Source organism: Bacidia gigantensis, assembly GCF_019456465.1.
Source record: "Bacidia gigantensis strain McMullin 20006 chromosome Unknown contig_245, whole genome shotgun sequence".
In the NCBI taxonomy this organism is placed as follows: domain Eukaryota; kingdom Fungi; phylum Ascomycota; class Lecanoromycetes; order Lecanorales; family Ramalinaceae; genus Bacidia; species Bacidia gigantensis.
In genome coordinates this window covers 436655-456684 of record NW_025408601.1, presented here as the reverse complement: position 1 = coordinate 456684, position 20030 = coordinate 436655, and the positions used below count along the sequence as shown (strand labels likewise).

The 20030-nt window shown below is 49.1% G+C and overlaps 8 protein-coding genes across 8 annotated transcripts; 6 read left to right on the top strand and 2 right to left on the bottom strand.

The window, feature by feature from the left end:
- Positions 1 to 721: 721 nt before the first annotated feature.
- On the top strand, positions 722 to 1498 carry KY384_005239 (uncharacterized protein; the record flags this gene model as incomplete). The annotated part of the gene is made up of 1 exon (XM_044813740.1): positions 722 to 1498. One exon carries the CDS (start codon positions 722 to 724, stop codon positions 1496 to 1498), a length of 777 nt encoding a protein of 258 aa, XP_044669041.1.
- A 331-nt stretch (positions 1499 to 1829) lies between these two features.
- On the top strand, positions 1830 to 3203 carry KY384_005238 (uncharacterized protein; the record flags this gene model as incomplete). The annotated part of the gene is made up of 1 exon (XM_044813739.1): positions 1830 to 3203. One exon carries the CDS (start codon positions 1830 to 1832, stop codon positions 3201 to 3203), a length of 1374 nt encoding a protein of 457 aa, XP_044669040.1.
- A 3808-nt stretch (positions 3204 to 7011) lies between these two features.
- Positions 7012 to 7920, top strand: KY384_005237 (uncharacterized protein; the record flags this gene model as incomplete). Its single annotated transcript, XM_044813738.1, has 1 exon — positions 7012 to 7920. One exon carries the CDS (start codon positions 7012 to 7014, stop codon positions 7918 to 7920), a length of 909 nt encoding a protein of 302 aa, XP_044669039.1.
- A 633-nt stretch (positions 7921 to 8553) lies between these two features.
- On the top strand, positions 8554 to 9407 carry KY384_005236 (uncharacterized protein; the record flags this gene model as incomplete). The annotated part of the gene is made up of 2 exons (XM_044813737.1): positions 8554 to 8751; positions 8928 to 9407. The coding sequence occupies 2 exons, from the start codon at positions 8554 to 8556 to the stop codon at positions 9405 to 9407; spliced, it is 678 nt and encodes a 225-aa protein (XP_044669038.1).
- Positions 9408 to 11503: 2096 nt separating this feature from the next.
- KY384_005235 (uncharacterized protein) lies at positions 11504 to 11968 on the top strand (the record flags this gene model as incomplete). The annotated part of the gene is made up of 1 exon (XM_044813736.1): positions 11504 to 11968. One exon carries the CDS (start codon positions 11504 to 11506, stop codon positions 11966 to 11968), a length of 465 nt encoding a protein of 154 aa, XP_044669037.1.
- A 730-nt stretch (positions 11969 to 12698) lies between these two features.
- On the bottom strand, positions 12699 to 13142 carry KY384_005234 (uncharacterized protein; the record flags this gene model as incomplete). Its single annotated transcript, XM_044813735.1, has 1 exon — positions 12699 to 13142. The coding sequence occupies one exon, from the start codon at positions 13140 to 13142 to the stop codon at positions 12699 to 12701; it is 444 nt and encodes a 147-aa protein (XP_044669036.1).
- A 557-nt stretch (positions 13143 to 13699) lies between these two features.
- Positions 13700 to 14688, top strand: UBX1 (UBX domain-containing protein 1; the record flags this gene model as incomplete). The annotated part of the gene is made up of 2 exons (XM_044813734.1): positions 13700 to 13887; positions 13938 to 14688. 2 exons carry the CDS (start codon positions 13700 to 13702, stop codon positions 14686 to 14688), a joined length of 939 nt encoding a protein of 312 aa, XP_044669035.1.
- A 688-nt stretch (positions 14689 to 15376) lies between these two features.
- Positions 15377 to 19900, bottom strand: KY384_005232 (uncharacterized protein; the record flags this gene model as incomplete). Its single annotated transcript, XM_044813733.1, has 8 exons — positions 15377 to 15988; positions 16768 to 16880; positions 16942 to 17018; positions 17074 to 17498; positions 17544 to 18092; positions 18335 to 18396; positions 18573 to 18954; positions 19724 to 19900. 8 exons carry the CDS (start codon positions 19898 to 19900, stop codon positions 15377 to 15379), a joined length of 2397 nt encoding a protein of 798 aa, XP_044669034.1.
- Between the last annotated feature and the right edge of the window lie 130 nt (positions 19901 to 20030).

The window sequence follows — 20030 nt, the reverse complement described above, 5'->3', positions numbered from 1 at the left end:
AGCTTTCCTATATCAAAGTCCCTTGTCGTTCACTACCAGCGTACTCCTTTGGCTTTTAGTAAAGATCAGCACAGAGCGTGACTCACTGACGTCGGCAGAAGACCGAGTCCTTCTCACTCAAGGGGGGAAAGTATTCGAGCAGCGATCAGCTTTGGCTTGCATTATCGAAATCGATCAGAAAGTTGGACCACCCACCAGTGCAGCCTAGTCGGCGAATAAGACCGACGTTGTCTAGGTGAGCTGAACTGCTTGCGATTTGCGTGTGTGTGCTCCCCTCATCGTTTTACGGCTGGAAGAAGTGGGCGACATGAAGCTCAAAGCTGTACGCGTTCGCGAAAGATTCGGCGGCCTTTTCTTTCAGGGGTTCTTTGACCCGACGCAGTAACACTTGTATTTTTTCTTTCTGCTCTGTCCAATTGCAATACTCTGTACGTGGAGTGGTCTGACTGGTATATCTTGTGCTGTGCGCTAAGCAGGATGATTTTCCAAAGAGCTGAAGCCTTCAAAAAGCCCAGTGCTGCCAAACGGTGGACAGATTTTGCCTCGGACTAATTCGGAGCGACCGAACGTCATCGCCTAGACGTCATCATAGCCCACCGCAACTATATAATTACAATGCTTATCCATTCCTTTACGATCTCTCTCTCACAATAATACGCACTCTTCTTGAACCCTCGCATAATCATCTGTGCAGCGAGTGTCGATAAAAACAAGGGTTGCAATGTCTCAACAGAACCTGTCTTTCGAGTGTGCGATTGTCACTGGTGGAGGTGGAGGGATAGGACGAGCCATCGCAGAATGGCTTGTGAAACAGGGCAAGGATGTGGTTCTCGTTGGACGGACGGAGTCGAAGCTTCAGCAAGCGGCTAGGGAAATGGGAGCCTCAACCACGTATTACACCCTGGACACCGGAGACGTCAAAGCAATACCACAATTTGTCCAGAAAGTCATCAGAGAGCACCCAAAAGTCGACTGCCTTATCAACAATGCTGGCGTCCAACGTCCACTTGATGTACACAATTTTGATCTTGCTAAAGCAGATCAAGAAATCGACATAAACATTCGCGGTCCTATGCATCTTACAATCAACTTTCTTCCATATTTCAAGACCAAAAAGAATTCCTTGATAGTCAATGTGACCAGTCTATTGGGCTATCTTCCTACAAGCGTCATCAACCCAGTTTATAATGGTACCAAAGCTTGGTCGCACTTTTGGACAATGAATTTGCGAACGCAGCTGAAAGGTACCAACATAAAAGTCATCGAGCTTGCACCGCCAACGGTAGCCACAGATTTGCACCGAGAACGCGAGAATCCCGATGACAACAAAAAGGACAATAACGCGAATACTTTGAGTATGGAGGAGTACATGAGCTTTACCACAAAGGACTGGATAGCTGGCAAAGAGGTCATAGGAGCTGGCATGAGTCAGGGCGTCGTCGACAAATGGTATGATCTGTTCGGTGAAGACTACGAGAAGGCGACTAGTACGGAGTAGAAATTAGAGAGTCCTCCATAGTTTATAAGTTTTTGCCGGTGACTACTCATCCAAATGAAACCGAGTAGATGGCACAAGCAATTGGTAAATTTTTTTCCGGCTCTTTCACATTTCAAGAAGAGTGATGCAATTTTCGTCTTACACCCAGCAAAATGACAAGAGTCTAATCTTATCGGAGGCGACATCGGAAAGCTTAATTTTTGCGGAGCAGGCGGAGTCCAGCCACAGATTACAATGACATATCAGAGAGTTACTCCTTCACCTCGCACCATCATTCAAGATGGTACTAGCTTGGTGAAGAGTGAAACTTGTTCTTCAGTCACTGAAGACCATGGCATCGGCGCAAGCCTCTGCCACGCCACATCCTCCGCACATCCTGACGCCTTCCAGTCCAGCAACGGTAAATAAGCACACTCCCATTGCACCAACGCCAGGTTCAACCATCCCGCAGACTTCCTTTATAAGTAAACAGTGGAGTATTCCACCACGGCCAAAGCCGGGTAGAAAACCAGCAGGAGATGCCCCACCGACCAAGCGAAAGGCTCAGAATCGAGAAGCACAAAGAGCCTTTCGCGAGCGACGAGCAGCTCGGGTTGGTGAGCTCGAAGAACAACTCAAAGAGTCTCAGGACGATTTCCGGAAGGAGAATAGTGAGCTCAAAGAAACAGTACACCGGCTGCAGAACGACATTCAATATTACATCAATTTGGTCGCATCCTATGAGCGAAAGACCGTAGAATTAGAAGGAACTTGCCACAGAGAGACATGGCAAAGACAGCAAGCAGACTCGGAGATCGAAGTGCTGAGGACAAGAAGTCGAGAGATCAGGGAGAACATCAGCTCGCAGAATCAGGTCTACCAACCTGGCCAGGCTCTAAATCAGCAAGAAAATACGGATGTCACTGATGAGGGCGTGACTTGTGGTAGGTGCACCGATGACAACGACCGCTGTCGGTGTGTCGAGGAATTCTTAACTCCGGTTGGGCATGCAGAGGATGGAGCACAATTCAATGCCAAGCGGACTCACTCACCTTTCAAAGAGGCGGAGACGAAACGGGCTCGTCTGAGCGACATTCACGAAGATTTCGAGAATAACGAGATAGACTTCACTGCACAATTTGCGTCTCGGAAAGCTACAAAGATTCCATCGTCAACCGTAAACGTTGCTTCCGAGCCCTCCAATATGGCTCCGGACCGATGTGGCTTCTGTAACGACGAGACTGAGTGTATATGTGCCGCTATCGCTACAGAAATATCTCAGCAGCAGGGATCAGCTCAGCAAGTGGGTGATCTCGATCAGACATTAAATGCAAGCTCTACCAATGAGATCTCGAATTCTTGCACCAAAAACCCCGGTAATTGTGCCCAATGCCGCGCTGATCCTCAAAGCAAAGTCTTCTGTCGAACTTTCGCGGCGACCAGAGCAACTGTGACAGATAAGTCTGCATCCACAACAGCCCGAAACACCTCAAATACAGCGACAGAGCGTACGTTCTCCTGCGCTGACGCCTTTACTCGACTATCACAGCATCAGGGGTTTCCGCAAGCAAGTCATGACCTTGGCTCATGGGTTTCCCAATTGGCAGCAGTGCCACGCACAGACGAGACAGAAGGCAGAACTGCGTTTGAGATTGAAGCTGCAAGTGTTATGAGCGTCCTCAAGTTCTTCGACAAACGGTTTGGTCAGGATCCTCAGCGACAGTAGAGCAATGGAGGTATGCCAGGACTTGAGCGAAGATGATTTGCGCTTTGGAGAACGATACATGATACCCCGATCTTGATGTCTTTACTTGCAAAGGCCAAGGCCTTATTTATGTGCAAATTTAGCTGATGCAGTCACCCTTGCAACGGACTTAAGATAATACTTAAGCGTGCTTCAGAATAGATTGTGGACGGAAACCACTGACCTTATTTTGCTTTGAAGCATCCTGGTCGCTAAAGGAAAAGGATTTCCCCATACTCTAGCAATATAAAGGGTCATATTTTAGAGCATGAATACAGCAAGGAGTCCTAGAACTCGCTCTTAGGGGATTCTTCTTCATTGTAAAAAGAGTCCGATGCGTATCTGATAGGCGCTGAAGGGCGGCCTGGGCTTAAGGGGCCGAACCGACCCGCAGCGGCCTCGAAAGAAGCTGCCCAGCTGCTACCCGGCTATTCGTATGATTCCTTATTGACCGAAATTTGAGGCCAGTTGCTTCTTGCGAATTTAACAAATCAATTGAGCAATGCTACAGCTTCGTTGCCTTCAGCGAGTCGGCCGTAGAAGCATAAAGTATGACGCTCAGACACCTGTTGGCAGTCGTCAGCGGTCAGATGCAAGTACACCTGTTTTATCTCCCTACCTTCATGATTGACAGAAGTTTCAGTTCTCACTTCTCTCGAGGCCATTGAATCCATCTATCCGGGGCCTACCTTCATCTTGGCCCCCCAAACCGCAACCTTGGTCCAGACGTCGTGGTCGTGCTAGCTTACTGAATTCTTCTCATCCACGGTACGCGTCCTATTTCAATTTCTTCGGCAGCCGCGGTGACACCGCGGTGACCACTCCGCCTCCAACGTCCGAGTCGGTCACACCGGTCGCTGAAATCCAATCTACCGACCCGACAACTATCGCAGAGCCGAACCTTGAATTCGACCCTTCTACCACAGATGCTTTCGATCCTTATTCAGACCTGACATGGGAAGTTGACGAGCATGTTGGCTATCTGAAAGAGCTTGGTCTGGACTATGGCTGGGGCACTACCTCGATGATGCAATGGACTTTAGAGCATCTGTATATATATTCTGGGCTACCCTGGGGCATTAGCATTGTATGCATTGTGGCAGGATTTCGGCTGCTTATGCTCCCAGGCTACATCGTGTCGAATGACATGTCTGCAAAGTTCGCAGGCACTAAGCATCTTCTTGAATCGGAATTGGCGGGGACGCAGGCTGCTAGAGCCAGTGGTGACCGCAATGCACAAATGATGGCCAATCAAAAATTAATGGCAAAAAGGAGGGAGTTGGGCTTAAGAATTCTTCCAATGGGGTTCCCAATATTGCAGATTCCAATTGGATTTGGGACATTCAGATTATTGAGAGGAATGGGGTCTTTGCCCGTTCCTGGCTTTGATACCGCCGGGTTTTGGTGGTTCACAGATTTGACCTTGCCAGATCCGCTTTTCATCTTGCCGATATGTACGAGTCTAATCTACTTCGTGTCCTTCAAGGTAAGCGAGTTTCCCCTCAGATATACCCTCGATTATTAGCTCACCAAATGCTTTGCCAAGTACATGACTCAAACAGCTGAAGTCGCCTCATCAGCTTCGATTACGCTATTATTTCGATACGTAATGCCGATCATGACTTTGTGCTTCAGCGTGTTCTTCCCGAGCAGCTTGCAGATATCGCTATTCACTACGGCTTTTTTCACCGCATGGCAAACAATGATGTTCCGAAAAACATGGTTCCGACAGACTTTCAAGATGTATCCTTTGAAAAAACCAAGTGATTCAAAGGAAATTTCAGTCCCTCGCATCAGAACCACAAAGTCTACACCGGTCGATGATCGACCACCATGGGGTATCGCCAGAGTGAGACATACATTCAAGCAAGCGTGGCGGGACCTCGTGAAACAAACAGAACAAAAAGCATCCCAGCAACAGTCTGCACAGAGTGGAATAAGGAAGAGGACGGAAGCGGAGATGAAGAAAGCAAAACAGTACGAGGAGAGGAGGCGGCAAGAACTCGCACGGAGACGATGACCTCCAAGAGTGATGAGTGCAACAGAGATCGCAAATTTCAGATACCCATGTAAGAGCCTTGATCTGTACATATGCTCAAAGATTTACCGTATCGGCCAAGGCAATCCAATGAACAGCCTTGTGGAAGAGCCTTGTCTTCTTGTATGCCGATTTCACTTGCCGGGCAATCGATTCTCAGCTTCTCTTAAATGTCAGCACGGCCGGCAGGAAACGCACACCCAGCCCGTTTCAAGATTGCTTACGTTCGAATTATAGTGAACTTGGTGCGACAGGTTAGTTTCAGTTCCAGCTGGAGTAATCGATCCAAGATTCTCATCTTCAAGACCCTAATTCTCCGAACGAGAACTTATTCTGCTACGCCACACACCTAAAACGATCTCCTATAAGCGTGGCATCGCAATTGGGGAGCCTTATGGTCACCGTTTACTTGTTTTTCATTCTACGATAATGACAGCTATGGGGTCAAGCTTTTGGTGCGGTCAAGGCCTTCCAGATTTTGACTATTCGAAAGGTGAGCAACACTATGCGCCAACACATGCAGACAGACCTCGCTGACAACAGCACGATGTTGCGCTATCGTAAGCTTGATTCGTGACACATTGTTCACACACAAGAATGCCTGAAGATCGTCTTGCCCGCTGCAAGGAACGAGCACAAGACGATCGGGGTTGCTGGCCCTCTCTCGCAAGGCTTCAGCAAGCCTACAATCCGCAGCCCAAAGTCACCTAGCAATTTCTCAGAAATTGCGAAGGGCTTGAAAGAATGCACCAAATCTTGGAGAGGGGTCGACGAGAAGGTCCAATCACATTGTTCCCATTCTTCGCCCATTCAGCAAAGCCTGGGCTTCCCAGAAAGGCAAGTTGATAGAAAGAGATCTGAAACTGCAAATGTCAGAGAAAAGCTTTAGGCTTCCCGGTCTTGCTCTTTTCCGTCACACCGGTCCGCTTTGGAAACAGCGACGGCGTGCTCTGGCTCCCTTAGCTGCAGATGTGGGCATTAGTGGCCAGACCACGAGTACAGACAGGGGTACCAGCATCATGCTAAGACGGCAGCCTGCAGCAACTTGCTTGACTTTGCCAAAAACAATTCATCCATGCTAAGTACATCATGGTATTTGCGAGGAGAACATCAGCCGTTCACTGTGACCACACAAATTCTACCCAAATTTCCCCACTCCGCCACCTCTCAGATCGTGCGGGTACCAGTGGCAGATTTTCAGCATGGTAATCTCTGCGCTAGTTGGTGCGATGGACTGTGGCTGGCGTTTCCCGATAGCTGCACTATTCGCACGGAATGACCATTTTGCAGGCTTGCTTGCGAGGGAGGGATCACAGACAATCGATCACATTACGCCATGGCTAGGAGAAGGATCACCCGACTATTGTTTGCTTGTTATAAGCTAAGTAGATTGGGCTAGTTCGAAGTGCTTTACGTACAAGTCCCCTTGTGGTTTTCCCCTTCAAATACGTGTACCATGAGCTCGTGCGTGGCTGCGTGAAAGGAAGAGGCCTGCCCAAACCCACTGGACACCATGGCTATTCCGCCTCCTGGCCTTTAGCGAACTTTTGCTCCACCTCTCGACCAAGATTGGTCTCGACGTGTCTTTCATTCCTGTAAGTACCATTCGGGTCCGAACCATAGGCTTATGCTTACAAGAATAGCCGTTGTGGTTGGCGACTGAATTTCCTTGTGGGAGAACAAAGGTCACCAAACACATCTTGTCACGCTAGTTATATACTACTAGACATATGGGCGAAGTTGCCACAGAAAATGGACCATTCTCGAATAATGTCAACGACCTCCCTCATACGTAGCAAACCTTCCGACACTGTGGCTGTCCCAGCAGCCAATGACTATAAACCTCCAAACCCAGACTTCGCTTCGTCTCATCAAGTTGGCATCATTGCAGGCGCAACAATTGGTGGCCTCCTTGTCATCATCCTCCTAACGGTCATCTATGTCTACTTCTTCCGAGACAGCAGCTTGCATAAAAAGCTCTTTATCGTCCCGGAGATAACTGAACTCCCCGGCTCTCATCTTCACCCAGGCGAACTGCCCGTCTCCACCAGAATCCAATGGCCTCAGAATGCTGCAACTCGTGCAGTTTCTCGCGTCCGAGGTGACCAATGGGGTGGTAGCCGAGATCACTCTAGGCGCAGACATCTGGCTTTGGGGCCGAAGTCGATGGTGGAACTGAATGCAGGAGAGTGTGTTGAAGAATTGGGTCATTCAACACCGTGCCTGTGCTCTCCACATAAATCACACAAGCTTGGCACACTGGTCAGTGGAGGTGAAGCTACAGACTATTTTTCATTACTGAGCCCTCGAATTTCAGTGAGTCCGAGAGCAATCATTACACCTGGGGCGAAAGAGATACCTGCCGCAATCATACCAAAGATATTGCACAGTCAACCAGTGCCAGAGAGGAGCGGTAACAATGGGAGCGTACGCTGCTTCTCTACTCATGAAAAGCGGTCACCGCCCCCGCCAGTACCAAATATCGGAGACGACTATCTGGCTTCATCGAAGCCACCAATCTTCATACGACGAGCGTTATCTAAAGCTGGATTTGACATTTCATCACCTTCCGAAAGTGAGGTAGAAGAAGGAGCGGCCTGGAGTGAACAGACGATCAGCCGGCAGACAAATGGCGAGACGACTGATGGAGTTGAGAATTGAGAATGCGTAGAATTTTGCTAGGAAAAACAGATTAGGGTTCGGAGTGTTGTGCCCTAACCACCCACCAGAATTGCTCCAAAGCTCTCTACCTACACTCTAGAATGGCATCTTGCCATGACCCAGCGAATAGTAAAGCGATAATGTCGATAGAAAGTGTTTTCGAGAATATCGTCGATTCTCTAGAAAGAGGTGACGGCATTTCAATCCCCCTGAGATGCAGGTCGAAATCTTCAGCTGTATCAACTCAGACCAATGACCATGGTGCACCACCGGAGAAGTGCTTTAATGTGTCTTGGCCAGCAAAAACAGCCAAAGAAGCTGAGAGATTCAGTAAGTACTTTTGGATCCAGTCCTCCCCTGTACAACTGCTGACTGGATATATAGCCGTGCTGCTGAGGATACTCGAGCTCATCCACGAAGCCTTGGCTACAAACACTCAAATCTCGAAGAGGTAATCGATCTTTGTTCCCTCATTTGAGATTGTGTGTGTAATTAGACGCCTAGAAACATCTATTACCAGGACGTCGAACTTTTCAAATCTCAAGGCGTAGTGGACCGCTGTGTCGATAGTCTTGCCTATACTTTTGGTCTGCGAAGGGTAGATTTGAGAGTGGTAAGCCCAAATTGACTTCGATGTCTGATTTCTGGCTAACGAGGGTATGGACCGCCGCAGCGAAGGGCCTCGTTGCGGGCAAATATTCGGTCAATTATCGTAATGGCTCGTTTTCCAGCATGGGCGACGACGGCAATGCTCTTCTCATTCCTGATTATCAGTATGTGCAAACGATCAATGCAGAAAGTGCAGCTTGGGTAATTGTGGTTGAGAAAGAAGTATGTGATTTATCTTCTACACTGGCGACGGACTAAAGGGACGATCTTAGTCAACATTCAGAACCCTAGTCTCCAGTTGTTTGCACATGAAGCTGCTGTCACATGAAGGCATAATTGTGACAGTCCGTCGCACGGTTCTCGTACTATGGCAGGGCTAATATTCACACCCTTTTTAGGCCAGAGGATACCCCGACATATCAACCAGATCGTTCCTTGGTCATCTTTCGACTTTCTACGCTGAGAAAGGGGTCGAGCCCCCAATCTGGGCATTAGTCGATCTTGACCCCGATGGTATTGCGATCATGTCTACCTACAAGTACGGCTCAATCAACCTCTCGCACGAAAATGAGAGCCTACAATTACCGTCGCTTCAATGGCTTGGTCTTGAATGGAAGGACATCTTCAATTCTATCATTGCAGACTCTGCGCAAATCAGTGACCGTCGTCTGAGCCTCAGCGGCAGAGATAGAGCCAAGGCTGTCAAGATGCTGCAAAATAGCCCACCTCTGGCCGAGCATGGGGCTGAGCCTAAATGGAGGCGAGAGTTACAGGTCATGCTGTTTACGGGTGCTAAGGCTGAAATGGAGATACTCGGAGACAATATCACGAGTCTAGCTAGCAAGCTAGGTCCTGTTAATGCTCCAAGACGGTGGTGATCTCGTAAGGCGGTATAAGTGGATCAAGGTCAGGGCGAGCAAGGGTTGTCTCCTCGCTTCTCCACATGTTGATCTCGCATTTACTCACATTGTCTCAAACCAAAATAGATCGGCTTTCAGTCCAGCAAGCATCCCAAATTCTCGATCATGTAGCCGCCAAGGCGAACCTAATGTTGCTTTGTTTCACCGCGGCTACCAACTCCCTCAGCCTCAGACAGCGGAGTAGATGTACCGCATAGGCTAAGTGAAATGTCTCGGTTGCATTTGAATTCCTGGAAAGTGATTGGTTTCATTCAAATTTCTTTGTCCTTCGTTGTCGGCATCCAAGCAAGATGCAGGCCTGAATTAGCTGATACGGATCTATGGTGATTCTGTACTTCATGGTCTTGGCTTTGGCTTTGGCTTGTTTTGTTCAACATTTCAAGCCTACTTTGCACACATTACGAGCATTAGGCGTCCCGCATATTTGAATAATAGACTTGTACGATTGTTTTATAGCGAACATATCTGCCCTCAGATGCATGACGAGATCAAAGTACGAGTGCATTCAGCTTGGTTGACCCGTCAATATCATTCGACTGCTGGAAACATGTTGTTATTCATTCTAGCGCCAATCTTTTCACTCGTATACTCAGCTTTCGCCGAGGATTTTCAGATACCTGAATCATGGAAGAACGCGCCATTGGCAACAGTAGGACAAAACACGACTCTTAGTGACTCCAGCCAAAGGGGCATTAGATGCCAAGGCTCAACACGAACCTACGCAGTGACAATATGGCATTGCGTCAATGCTCTCCTCGCAATGAACGAAGCCGGTGATCCAACGATTCAGCGATTCCGTGGTCCCATGGGTGGTCACATTTGGGCTTCAAGATTCAAATCCTGCGAGTTCGTGGTCAGTCTTGTGGATACAGAGCAAGAATACAGCTCGTGGTTATATTTGCAAGTAGCAGCAACGCAATTGCTCACTACTTGCGCTCTTGCCAACGCCGACATCGCGGGTTCTGGTACCATCAGGGTTGGGGTGAGCGGAGGTCTGCTGATATCGCTAGCCAAACCAGTAGGTCTAAGTGGAGGTGGCGAAGACGGAAATACTACTTTTCCTTCGACTAGTACCGATGCCACGGCGAGCTTTTCGAATGGAACCAACGCGGGCACCATAGAAACATTCTGATAAGGAACACCTGCTTGTGATTCTAAAGGCTTGGATGAGACACGAGTTTCTTGCAAGGATCTCTACGCTTCTAAGGAGCTGCTAAGGGCATCTTACGCAAACAAAAATTAAAAGCATGCAAATCAAGATTTCAGAAGTTGAGTCTTACAGAAAATTTGCTTCAATTCCAATTTCAGTTGCAAATTGCCAAAACATTAATGCCATATTCTGCCAAAACATCTTTACAGCAAAAACCACGGCGTCATTCGTGTGTTTCTTGTTGGTAAAGAGAGACTCATTACTTGAATCGTACTTATTGGTATGCAATGATTGGCGAGAGACTGGTGTCTGGTCGAATGTCACAACTCAATGGCTGCTTGTGAAACGTTTTCAAGCTAACAGCATCTTTTGAAATATGCATTATCCTCCTGCCCTAGTAAGTTCAAAGAACTGCATATCAAAAGCGACCACGGCGACTCAGAGAATGATGGTGGTAGAAGCTGGCCTACATTATCTGCAACGCTGTGAGGACCAGCTTAGGCCTGGTGGAGTCTCCAAGATGCCCAAGGGTCTGAAGGATGCCTAGAGAGCCGCCGACGAGAAACAATTTTGAATCCTTCGTCCAAAGACACGATCCCATTATTACGACACGATCTGTGCGGCAAGTAGTTTCGCCTTGTGTACGCGCAATTCAAATTTGCCAATGCTGTTGGTGGTGCGGGTCCAAAAACGGATTGCGGCTACGCGGTAGAAATGATTGAAGCACGGTGAAGTAGAACTTGAGCCTCTTTCGGGAAAATAATGGAACCAGCAGGAGCACTTTCCAAAACATTCGCCTGTGCGATGGCCGTTAGCGCTTGTTTGTGTGTTCACTATCAACTTGGCACAGCTTATATATCATTTCCTGGATATTCTCGGCTCAGTATGAAGCAATCAACTCACAATGTTGCCCTCACTCATCTCAGCAGTACTGTCGCTCCTACTCGTCAACCACCACGTCGCTCTCATCGCCGCCCAAGATACGAACCACACCAATACCATCAAATCACCCAATGCCAGCGGTCGATCAGTCGATTGCTCCTCGGGCCATGGCATGTCCACCGATCGAATCCCCACCAAAGACTGCATTAACGCCATCCTGCAAATGGATCAGGCACCCGACATGTCGATAAGCCAGCCTCTGAGTTTTGCAGATGGTAAATGCGCAGTATCGATCGCCGGAGGCGCCAGCACTTCTTGGATCGCTATACACATCGCCGTGGGCCAAATCGCACAGAGCTGTACCACTGGAAACGGCGATACTATTGCGAATGGAGGGAGTATCATTACAGGCCCGCGGGCAGATTTGAAGGTTACCATTCAGAAGGCCGACTCTGCTGTTGTGGCGGACTCGACGGCGACTTCGTAAAGGTGCAGGCCAATGGGCGATGGCGAAGACCTGCGAGTGAGTCGTCCCAAGCAAATTACGGACAATTGGAAGGTCCTGGTAGGACATGTATATACGGCCGTTTGGAGAGTTTTGGTTGGGCATGTACATACGCCTTGATTGTCATGCTACTGCATTTAGCGACTGGGCGTCAATTTGCGTAGACACATGCTTTTGGAAATTGAAGACGATTCACCTCACAGAATGGGAACCACTTGCAGAACTACTCGCGTTGCCTGCCACTGCCGAATGGTCCCCTCCTTGTCTTTCCTCCAATACCAAAGTTGCACTAGACCATCTAGCCAGGAAGAATTGAACGATTATCACGCCTGATGCTTGAGATATTGAACGCCTCGTAATCAGCACAAGCTCGTCAAACATCATCAACATAATTCATGCGCCAGCATCGGAAAATGTGAGCACCATGCCGCAAACCCCAACTCAAATTGCACTACCAGGCGAAAGCGCGAAACCCGGCGGTGCTTGGGCCATGAATGTTTTTGGACACGATACGGAATTAAGAACTTTGATGATTATGACTCCATGCAATGCTGGCTTGCAAGGACATGAGACCAACATGTGAAAATTTTGTTTAGCACCAACCTGCCTTCTACGGCATTTCCAACCACTTAACGAGCCTTGTCATTCCAAAGAAGTCATATCATCCATCTCGCGATCTCTTCGTCTCCTCTCCAACGGATCTTCTCTGACCTCAATTCCTGGCCCCACCGGCCGCGCTGTCCGCCCGCTTGGGAATATCTGCAACGAAAGTCTCATCAGCCACGGTCCAGATCGCCCTGAATGTCTGCAGGCTCGTGAAGAGGTCTTGTTGAGGTTTTCGAAGACGAACCTTCGTCCCACTCCACCCTAATTGAAAGGCAGCTTCATGTGCCAACAATTCCCCGAAACCTAGCATCAGCCCATTCACAAACGGTAACAGCAAATTGATGGCTGCCCCGCGCAGCAGGCCCCATATGGTAGGCGGCGAGTAGAGTATTAGTGGAGGCGGTCGCTCCTCTGTGGAGGGTTCTGGGGAAGGAGAGAGATTGTTGGAGGGGTCGGAGGAGCTGTAGCGCTCGCTGTCGGAAGGGATAGTCGCGGTAGATTGCGTGAGATCGGGCTTTGGGTTTGAGGGTGGCGGAGAGGAGGAGGACATTTCAAGTGGTACGTGGGGTCAACAGAGCTTGCTGTATCGCGTCACCGACACATTGTGATAGCTGTATTATCATTCACTGGTACCTGAGAAGTGAACGGTGTTGGAAAGACGGCTAAACTCCGGCGGATTGAATGACAAATGACATAATTTGCACCTTCTGTTCTTGTGCCTGCTACCTAACACCCACCCTCCTTCAACAACTATCTCTACTGAAAACGTCCCTTAAAGTACACCACTTGGCTGGTTTTTACCAGTAAGATGGAGCCAGAAAAGGAGCATATGTTAGCGCAATTCGTGCAAATATCAGGAAGCACCACACAAGTCGTGAGCTTTGCTAAGCTGTTCTGACAAACTGCGCTTTACTCATTCGATTATCAGGCCCAGCAATTCCTCGAAGAGAATTCGTGGGACTTCGCCGCCGCAGTCACCGAGTTCTACGGCTCAAATGAGCAAGCAACAGGGCCAAGGCAGCCCCCCCAGCCCATCCCGACCACCTCAGATTTACCAAATCTGCCCCCCTTCCAACTCGAAAATCAACAAGAGAAAAACCACCGAGGATGTTCGCGACCCTGAACGACCTCAACGCAGTGGCTGCTGGTGGGCATGCAGGCCACAGCCATGAAGACGATGATGAGGATGACGACGACGGTGGGAACCCAAATATGTTCGCTGGCGGAGAAAAATCGGGTTTGGCAGTCCAAAATCCTGATGACCTGAAGAAAAAGATTCTTGACCGGGCGAGGCGGTACTGGTCCTTTTCTAAATGTTCAAAGAATCATCTAACATTATGTTCAGTGGCTTGCAACGACCCGGCGGTGATGATCCTCGACAAGCTGAATCAAACTTTAGAGGAGCAGCACGTACACTTGGCGGAGATGACGCTCCATCCCAAGAAATCCCCGACCCTAATGCTGCCGCTCCACGCCGTCCTGAGCTCGTGCAACGGCGGTTGCACTTCTGGGCTGACGGCTTCAGTGTGGATGACGGGCCATTATATCGCTTCGACGACCCAAAAAATGCTCAGATTTTGGCGCAGATCAAGCTAGGCCGGGCGCCAACACATATCTTGAACGTCACACATGACCAGGAGGTAGACGTGCATCTGGAGCAACATAAAGAGAAATACGTCCAACCCAAGAAAAAATTCAAACCATTTGAGGGAGGCGGGCAGAGATTGGGCAGTCCATCGCCCGCTGATAGAGAGACGGTCACTGAGACAGCCGTGCAGCCACAGCAACAGACACAGGCTGCGAAACCGCCATCAACAGGCTCGGAGCAGCCGAGCGTGGATGTCAATGAGAGTGAGCCGACAATCTCTTTACAGATAAGACTTGGAGATGGCACGAGGATGGCGAGTAGATTCAATAACACACATACGATTGGGGACGTCTATAGCTTTGTCGATGCGGCAAGCCCGCAGAGCAGGACGAGGAGTTATACGCTTATGACGACCTTTCCGAGCAAAGAGTTGGGGGATAAATCTCAGGTACTGGGTGATCTATCGGAGTTCAAGAGGGGCGGAGTCATGGTGCAGAAATGGACGTAGGGACATGATAGAAACTGAGGACCATGCAAAATTATAGACTTTATGCTCGGAGGTAATGAATGCCTTTAGTTGCATGACAAAACAGTGTGAAAATTCAAGAATAATTGTGAAGGCGGTTTTCAATAGGTAGGTTCTTGATCTCATTGATAACAGTCATGCTCATTATTTCATGGCATTATGGTCCCTCTACTATACTAATTACCTGCCTCGTAATCCCCCCAAAGCCCTCGCTAAGCTTACAGCTCCTATACCTTTGCACCAGCAACGCTTCCTCCTTCCTCCTCGCCCTCCCATCATCCTCAGCACCATGCAGCCCCTCTTCCCTATGCTCTTCTTCCCCCTCCCCCTTCCCACCTGTATTCCCGTCAAATGCGCTTCCACCCCCATCCCCCTCTCGCTTCCCCCTCTCCCATCACCATACGCACCCCACCCCCCTCCTCAACAACAACCCCCCACCCCAAATCCAACGGCACGCCCCCGAGAAACCTTACCCCAAACTCCTCACTCATCACCCTCCCGCCGCCCTTCCCAAACAAATCCGTCCGCTCCCCGCAGCACTCGCACACGAACCCGCTCATATTCTCCACAACGCCCAGGACCGGGATGGCGGTTTTCCGGCAAAAGTTTATCTCTTTGCGCACGTCTGATGTTGCTACTGCTTGTGGGGTCGTTACTATGAGGGCGCCTGCTAGTCTTGGCCTCCCTCTCCAACCGTTCGACCATTGATTTCTGTAGACGTGGTGGAAGTGATGGGAGGGGGCAGGGTTTTCAGCAGCGTCTCCGCGAGAGAAATATGTTCGTCGCTTGTCCCCGGTGGGGTGTCGATGAGGAGGTAGTCCAGCGGGGGCCACTGCACGTCTGTCAGGAATTGTCGCACCATTGCCGTTTTCTTGGGGCCGCGCCAGATTACGGCTGAAGAGCGTGAGGGTAGGAGGAACGCGAGGGATGTGGCGTGCAGGGCGCCGATTCGTATTTCTTCTGTAGCTGGGAACGGGTGGCTCGGAGGGTGAGTGGAGTTACCATTCTGATCGTTGTTTGGGCGTGAGGACGAAGGTGAGGGAGAGGGAGGCTGGTGTTCAGCTGGGAGAGGAGGGAGGTTTTGTGATGGATGGACGAGGACCGGTTTCCAGCCCAGGGAGGTTTGGGTTATCTTGGCGTCTTCGAGGCCGAGGAGGCGGGGAATTGAGGGGCCGGTGAGATCGATGTCGAGGATACCGACGGTTTTGTTGGAGAGGGAGAGGGAGAGGGCGAGTTGGGTTGTTATTGAGGATTTGCCGACGCCGCCTTTGCCGGAGAGGACCTGGGGATGGACGTTGAGTGGGATGTGGGGAAGGTAATAGGGGCTAGGGGAAGGCTTACTAGCAGGATGTGCTTCACATTATCGAGGGACATACAGGCGGTATGCTCATGGATGTAGAGGATGTAAGAAGATTGAGGTAGAAGGGAGTCAGGCATGTATTATCAATCTACACATTGCGTCATACTTGGTTATGTCCGTCTTCTCCGCGATCGGTCTCGCACTCATTCAAAGACGCAGTTGTGCCTTCCTTGGTGCTAGAATCAGGCATCTTAACGGGAGATCGTCGATTCAAGCTGAATACACTACAGGAGCTCCAAATTAATCGTTTGAGTCTTCGATACGTGAGGTCAACCAGATGTCATTGATACATTTCATCTGTCAATGATTATCAAAACATCCAAATATCCAAGTATCAAACAGCAAGGGCCCATTCAATCTGGTTACAGTTACAAGGGCTGGTCATACAATGGCCCACGAGGAGCACAGCCTTGGTCTTTGATGTCTTGTAAAACCCTCTGCTTAGACCTTCTAACATGCAGGACTATCGGCCCTTGCTCATCCATGAATTCTCCCAAATTGCGATCAAGCCTTGAGGCTGGCAATCGATGAAGGCAGGAACACTACCTCGCAGTCTCTGCACGAAGCTATTAACGAGAATCATTTTGTTTCCTTGAACATTGATCTCCCAGTCTCGACCTTCAATGGACGGCCAACGCCAGCCAAAAATCGCTGAACCAGTGAAACAAGCTCCAGATCGGACCCTGTCCTGCATTAATTACTTGATAGTTCGGATACGCCATACGGAGCATACCAGGTTGACTGAGTATTTGCGCTGTGACGGGTAAATGCTCAATATTACCACTGATGCGTGACTGATACGCAATTGTACCAGCTGGAGAATGCTTAGCATTGATCCCCAATTTTCGGTGGACGGAAGCATGGAGACATCTTACCTGGGATCACAATTTCTGGGGCTCCTAGGAAGGGCGAGATCCACCATTGGTGCCAAGCGGGCTGGATGGAATATTCTCTGTGTTGATACGTTAGCAATCTCTGGAAATATAGAAATATTTGGGATAACTCACAGAGGAGGGTCATCTCTATATTTCGGCGTCACGTCTTCGCTCTGCATGACGACAAACGTGTCCGTCTCTCCAACCCGCATCACGATGTTGAGGAACCAATTCTTGTATACACTCACACGACGCATTGCTTCCATGTGCATCTCGTCGGAGATTTTTGAGCCCACCTCCCACCGCCATTGTACCAATTTGGTGACAAACGGATTCTTGCCGAACTTTTCGCGGTACGTGTAGGGAAAGCCTGTCCCACTGTGGTAGTTCGCATACAAGAAAGTATCGCGACCTACGTCCTTCAAATACTCGTGCAAACTTTGCCCTTTAGCTTCTTTGGGAGGACTTTGACCCCATAGCTCACTCAGCTTTATCCGCTCTGCTTTGATGTGGAGAAAGGCTCCGAAGTCTTCCAAGAAATCAAGCACGACCTTCTTCTAGGCATTATCTTCTTCAGGCAAGAAATCTGTGGGAATGATCACCCTGGACGGAAGACTTTCTGTGATTCTTTCTGTAAAAGGCTCTCCGTACCACATTCTCGCAAAGGCTGCCAATTTACCAATGTCTCTGGCAAAGATGCCGGGAACGTCAACGTGATTGAAGATGGTGAACATGCCGTCTTGCGGGAAGATCCCCTGGCTAGGCCGAAGCCCAAAGACTCCATTGCACTGAGCTGGCCTTCTGATACTGCCATTGGTATCTGTGCCAATTCCGATATCGGTCCAGTCATATGCAGCAACAGCTGCGGCACTTCCACTACTGCTCCCGCCAGTAGTCTGATATCCATCTGCGCGAGGGTTCCATGCTGCCTGAAAATCGATGGACTCGCTGGGCTCTTCTCTAGAAAGGAAAGAGCTGAGTTTTGTTTTCCCCAAAATGATAGCGCCTCCTTCAATGATGCTTTTCACAGATGACGCCGTAGCAGCCACGGGAGGATATAGCTCAAGAAAGGCCTTGTTACACATCGATGTTCTCAAGCCCCGTATATCAATATTGTCCTTGATAGCAACCCGCCATTCCGCAAATGGCTTCTACACAACCATTCATGTCAGCTGACCGTCTTATCACGCAATCGGGGTACACCAATATATGAGCAAATAATGACGAAGGATAATTCTGCGATTTAGAAATGTTGCAAAGCTTCAAGAACAGCGTCCGGTAAGGTGTTCATTTCGTACTAATGTGCGTTACTCGGCCTTTGGCACGCCTGCGTTGAGTTCATTCCAAAAAAAAAAGCAACACAAGCACGAGGGAACGTTTTCAAAGTACATACCTCTGCAGTTGCTCTCACGGACAAGCGTGAGGGTACCGCAAGGGCGTGAGAATTCAATACACCTGCGGTCATTGCAGAATCAGCATAGCTTTCTTCAAAGTACTCAAAGTGAGTGTTTTCCCTATCATGGTTGAGTCGCCCCAAACTCATTCTCAAAGACGAGTTGCTTTGTCATGATCACCGAACGACCAGAACATGTCCTGTGACCAGCGAGAACAAGGCCCGGGAGTCTGCATACCATACTTGCCGTCTTCGTCCGTTGCTTTGGTAGTAGCTAGAACGAACGCCCCTTGATGATCATCATAAAGCCGCAAGGCTTTCCACAAGGCGTTGTTCTTGAAGTAGTACGGTCCTGGGGGTATGGCTACACCACCCTGCAGTGTGTCAATCCAGTGGTTACCCCATGAATTGAGCAGCGCCTTCGCTTCTGGAGCGATTTCGATTTCAGTGCCATTCGATGTCAGTAAAACACCTTGGGCAAAGCTCTGGCTTAGTACATCATCTTTTGATCCGTCAAAATATTCCTTGAGCCAGTATGCATGCAAAGTCTTCTGTGTTTCCGTCGGCAAGACAACAGTTGGTCCATCCTCTCTCGGCCCTGATAGAAGATCTATCTGACCCTTCAATTAGATCTTGCCGCACTCAAAGAAGAATTATATTCATTACGTATGGGGTAGGCCACGCAGTGTGCTTGACCGATCCGAGGTTGAAGAAGAGACTCTCATCGATACACGGTGGATCAGACATATTGCTATGGTTCAATGGCGCATGGACTCGGCTTTTCAGTAGCTGGCGCAAGTTCTTCAGAGAAGGACACTCGTTGAAGGAGGGTATTTAGCATTCGCTGATTTCAAAGTCTTCAATTTATTTAAACTCCCTTTCAAAAGCTTACAGACGGGACCCCACTATTGCCACCGTCAGAACCAATTACGACGGGGCGAGGCATATTCACCACGTTTGTTTCATTGTTTTTGAAGCAAAGTCCCGCCAATCAAGTTCAGACAAATGAGAGAGCCTAGTTTCACTGATGTCGTACACACTCTGGAGGCCTTAGTTTTGCCTGCATAACGCCTCTATGCTAGTCGTAATCTTCCAAATGGATCCCGTAGCAATCCTTCGCTGACTTCACAAGGATCATCTCTACGATGACTTGATTTCACAGGGTTGAAGGATTGAAAGCAAATTAACAGGTAGGCGAGAATATGATCCGAAAACTTTGACAGAAATTGGTAATAAGTAAATAATCATCACGAGATGGACTCGCCCTGGCTTAGATCAGCAGGTAGGCTTCGTGACATCGAGCGGCAAATGTGCTTGCTACATTGTCAAGTCAACTTCGACGCCTAGGCTTCATCGTGAAAGACAGGGTGATGCATTTAGGGATAGTACTTCCTGGTGGAATTGAAATCCATTGGATGTCAAGGTAACATCAGCTAGGAAGTCCGGCTCCTTAGGGGTGCCGAAGAAGAAGTAGTGAGCTTTGTCCTCCAGCTGGATGTTTTCTTCCATGGTGTATTCTGTGGTCAACGAATCAAGAAGCACATTCTTGAACTTCATTTCCACCATGCTATCAGATTCTTGTATTACTCGCGATGGGGGAAGAGGAGGACGTGGAGGCGGTGAAGGGGGAACACGGTCCATTGCTTAACATGGAAGGTTCGTGGGGAGGGCATCGTCAAGAACTAGAACTAAGGGA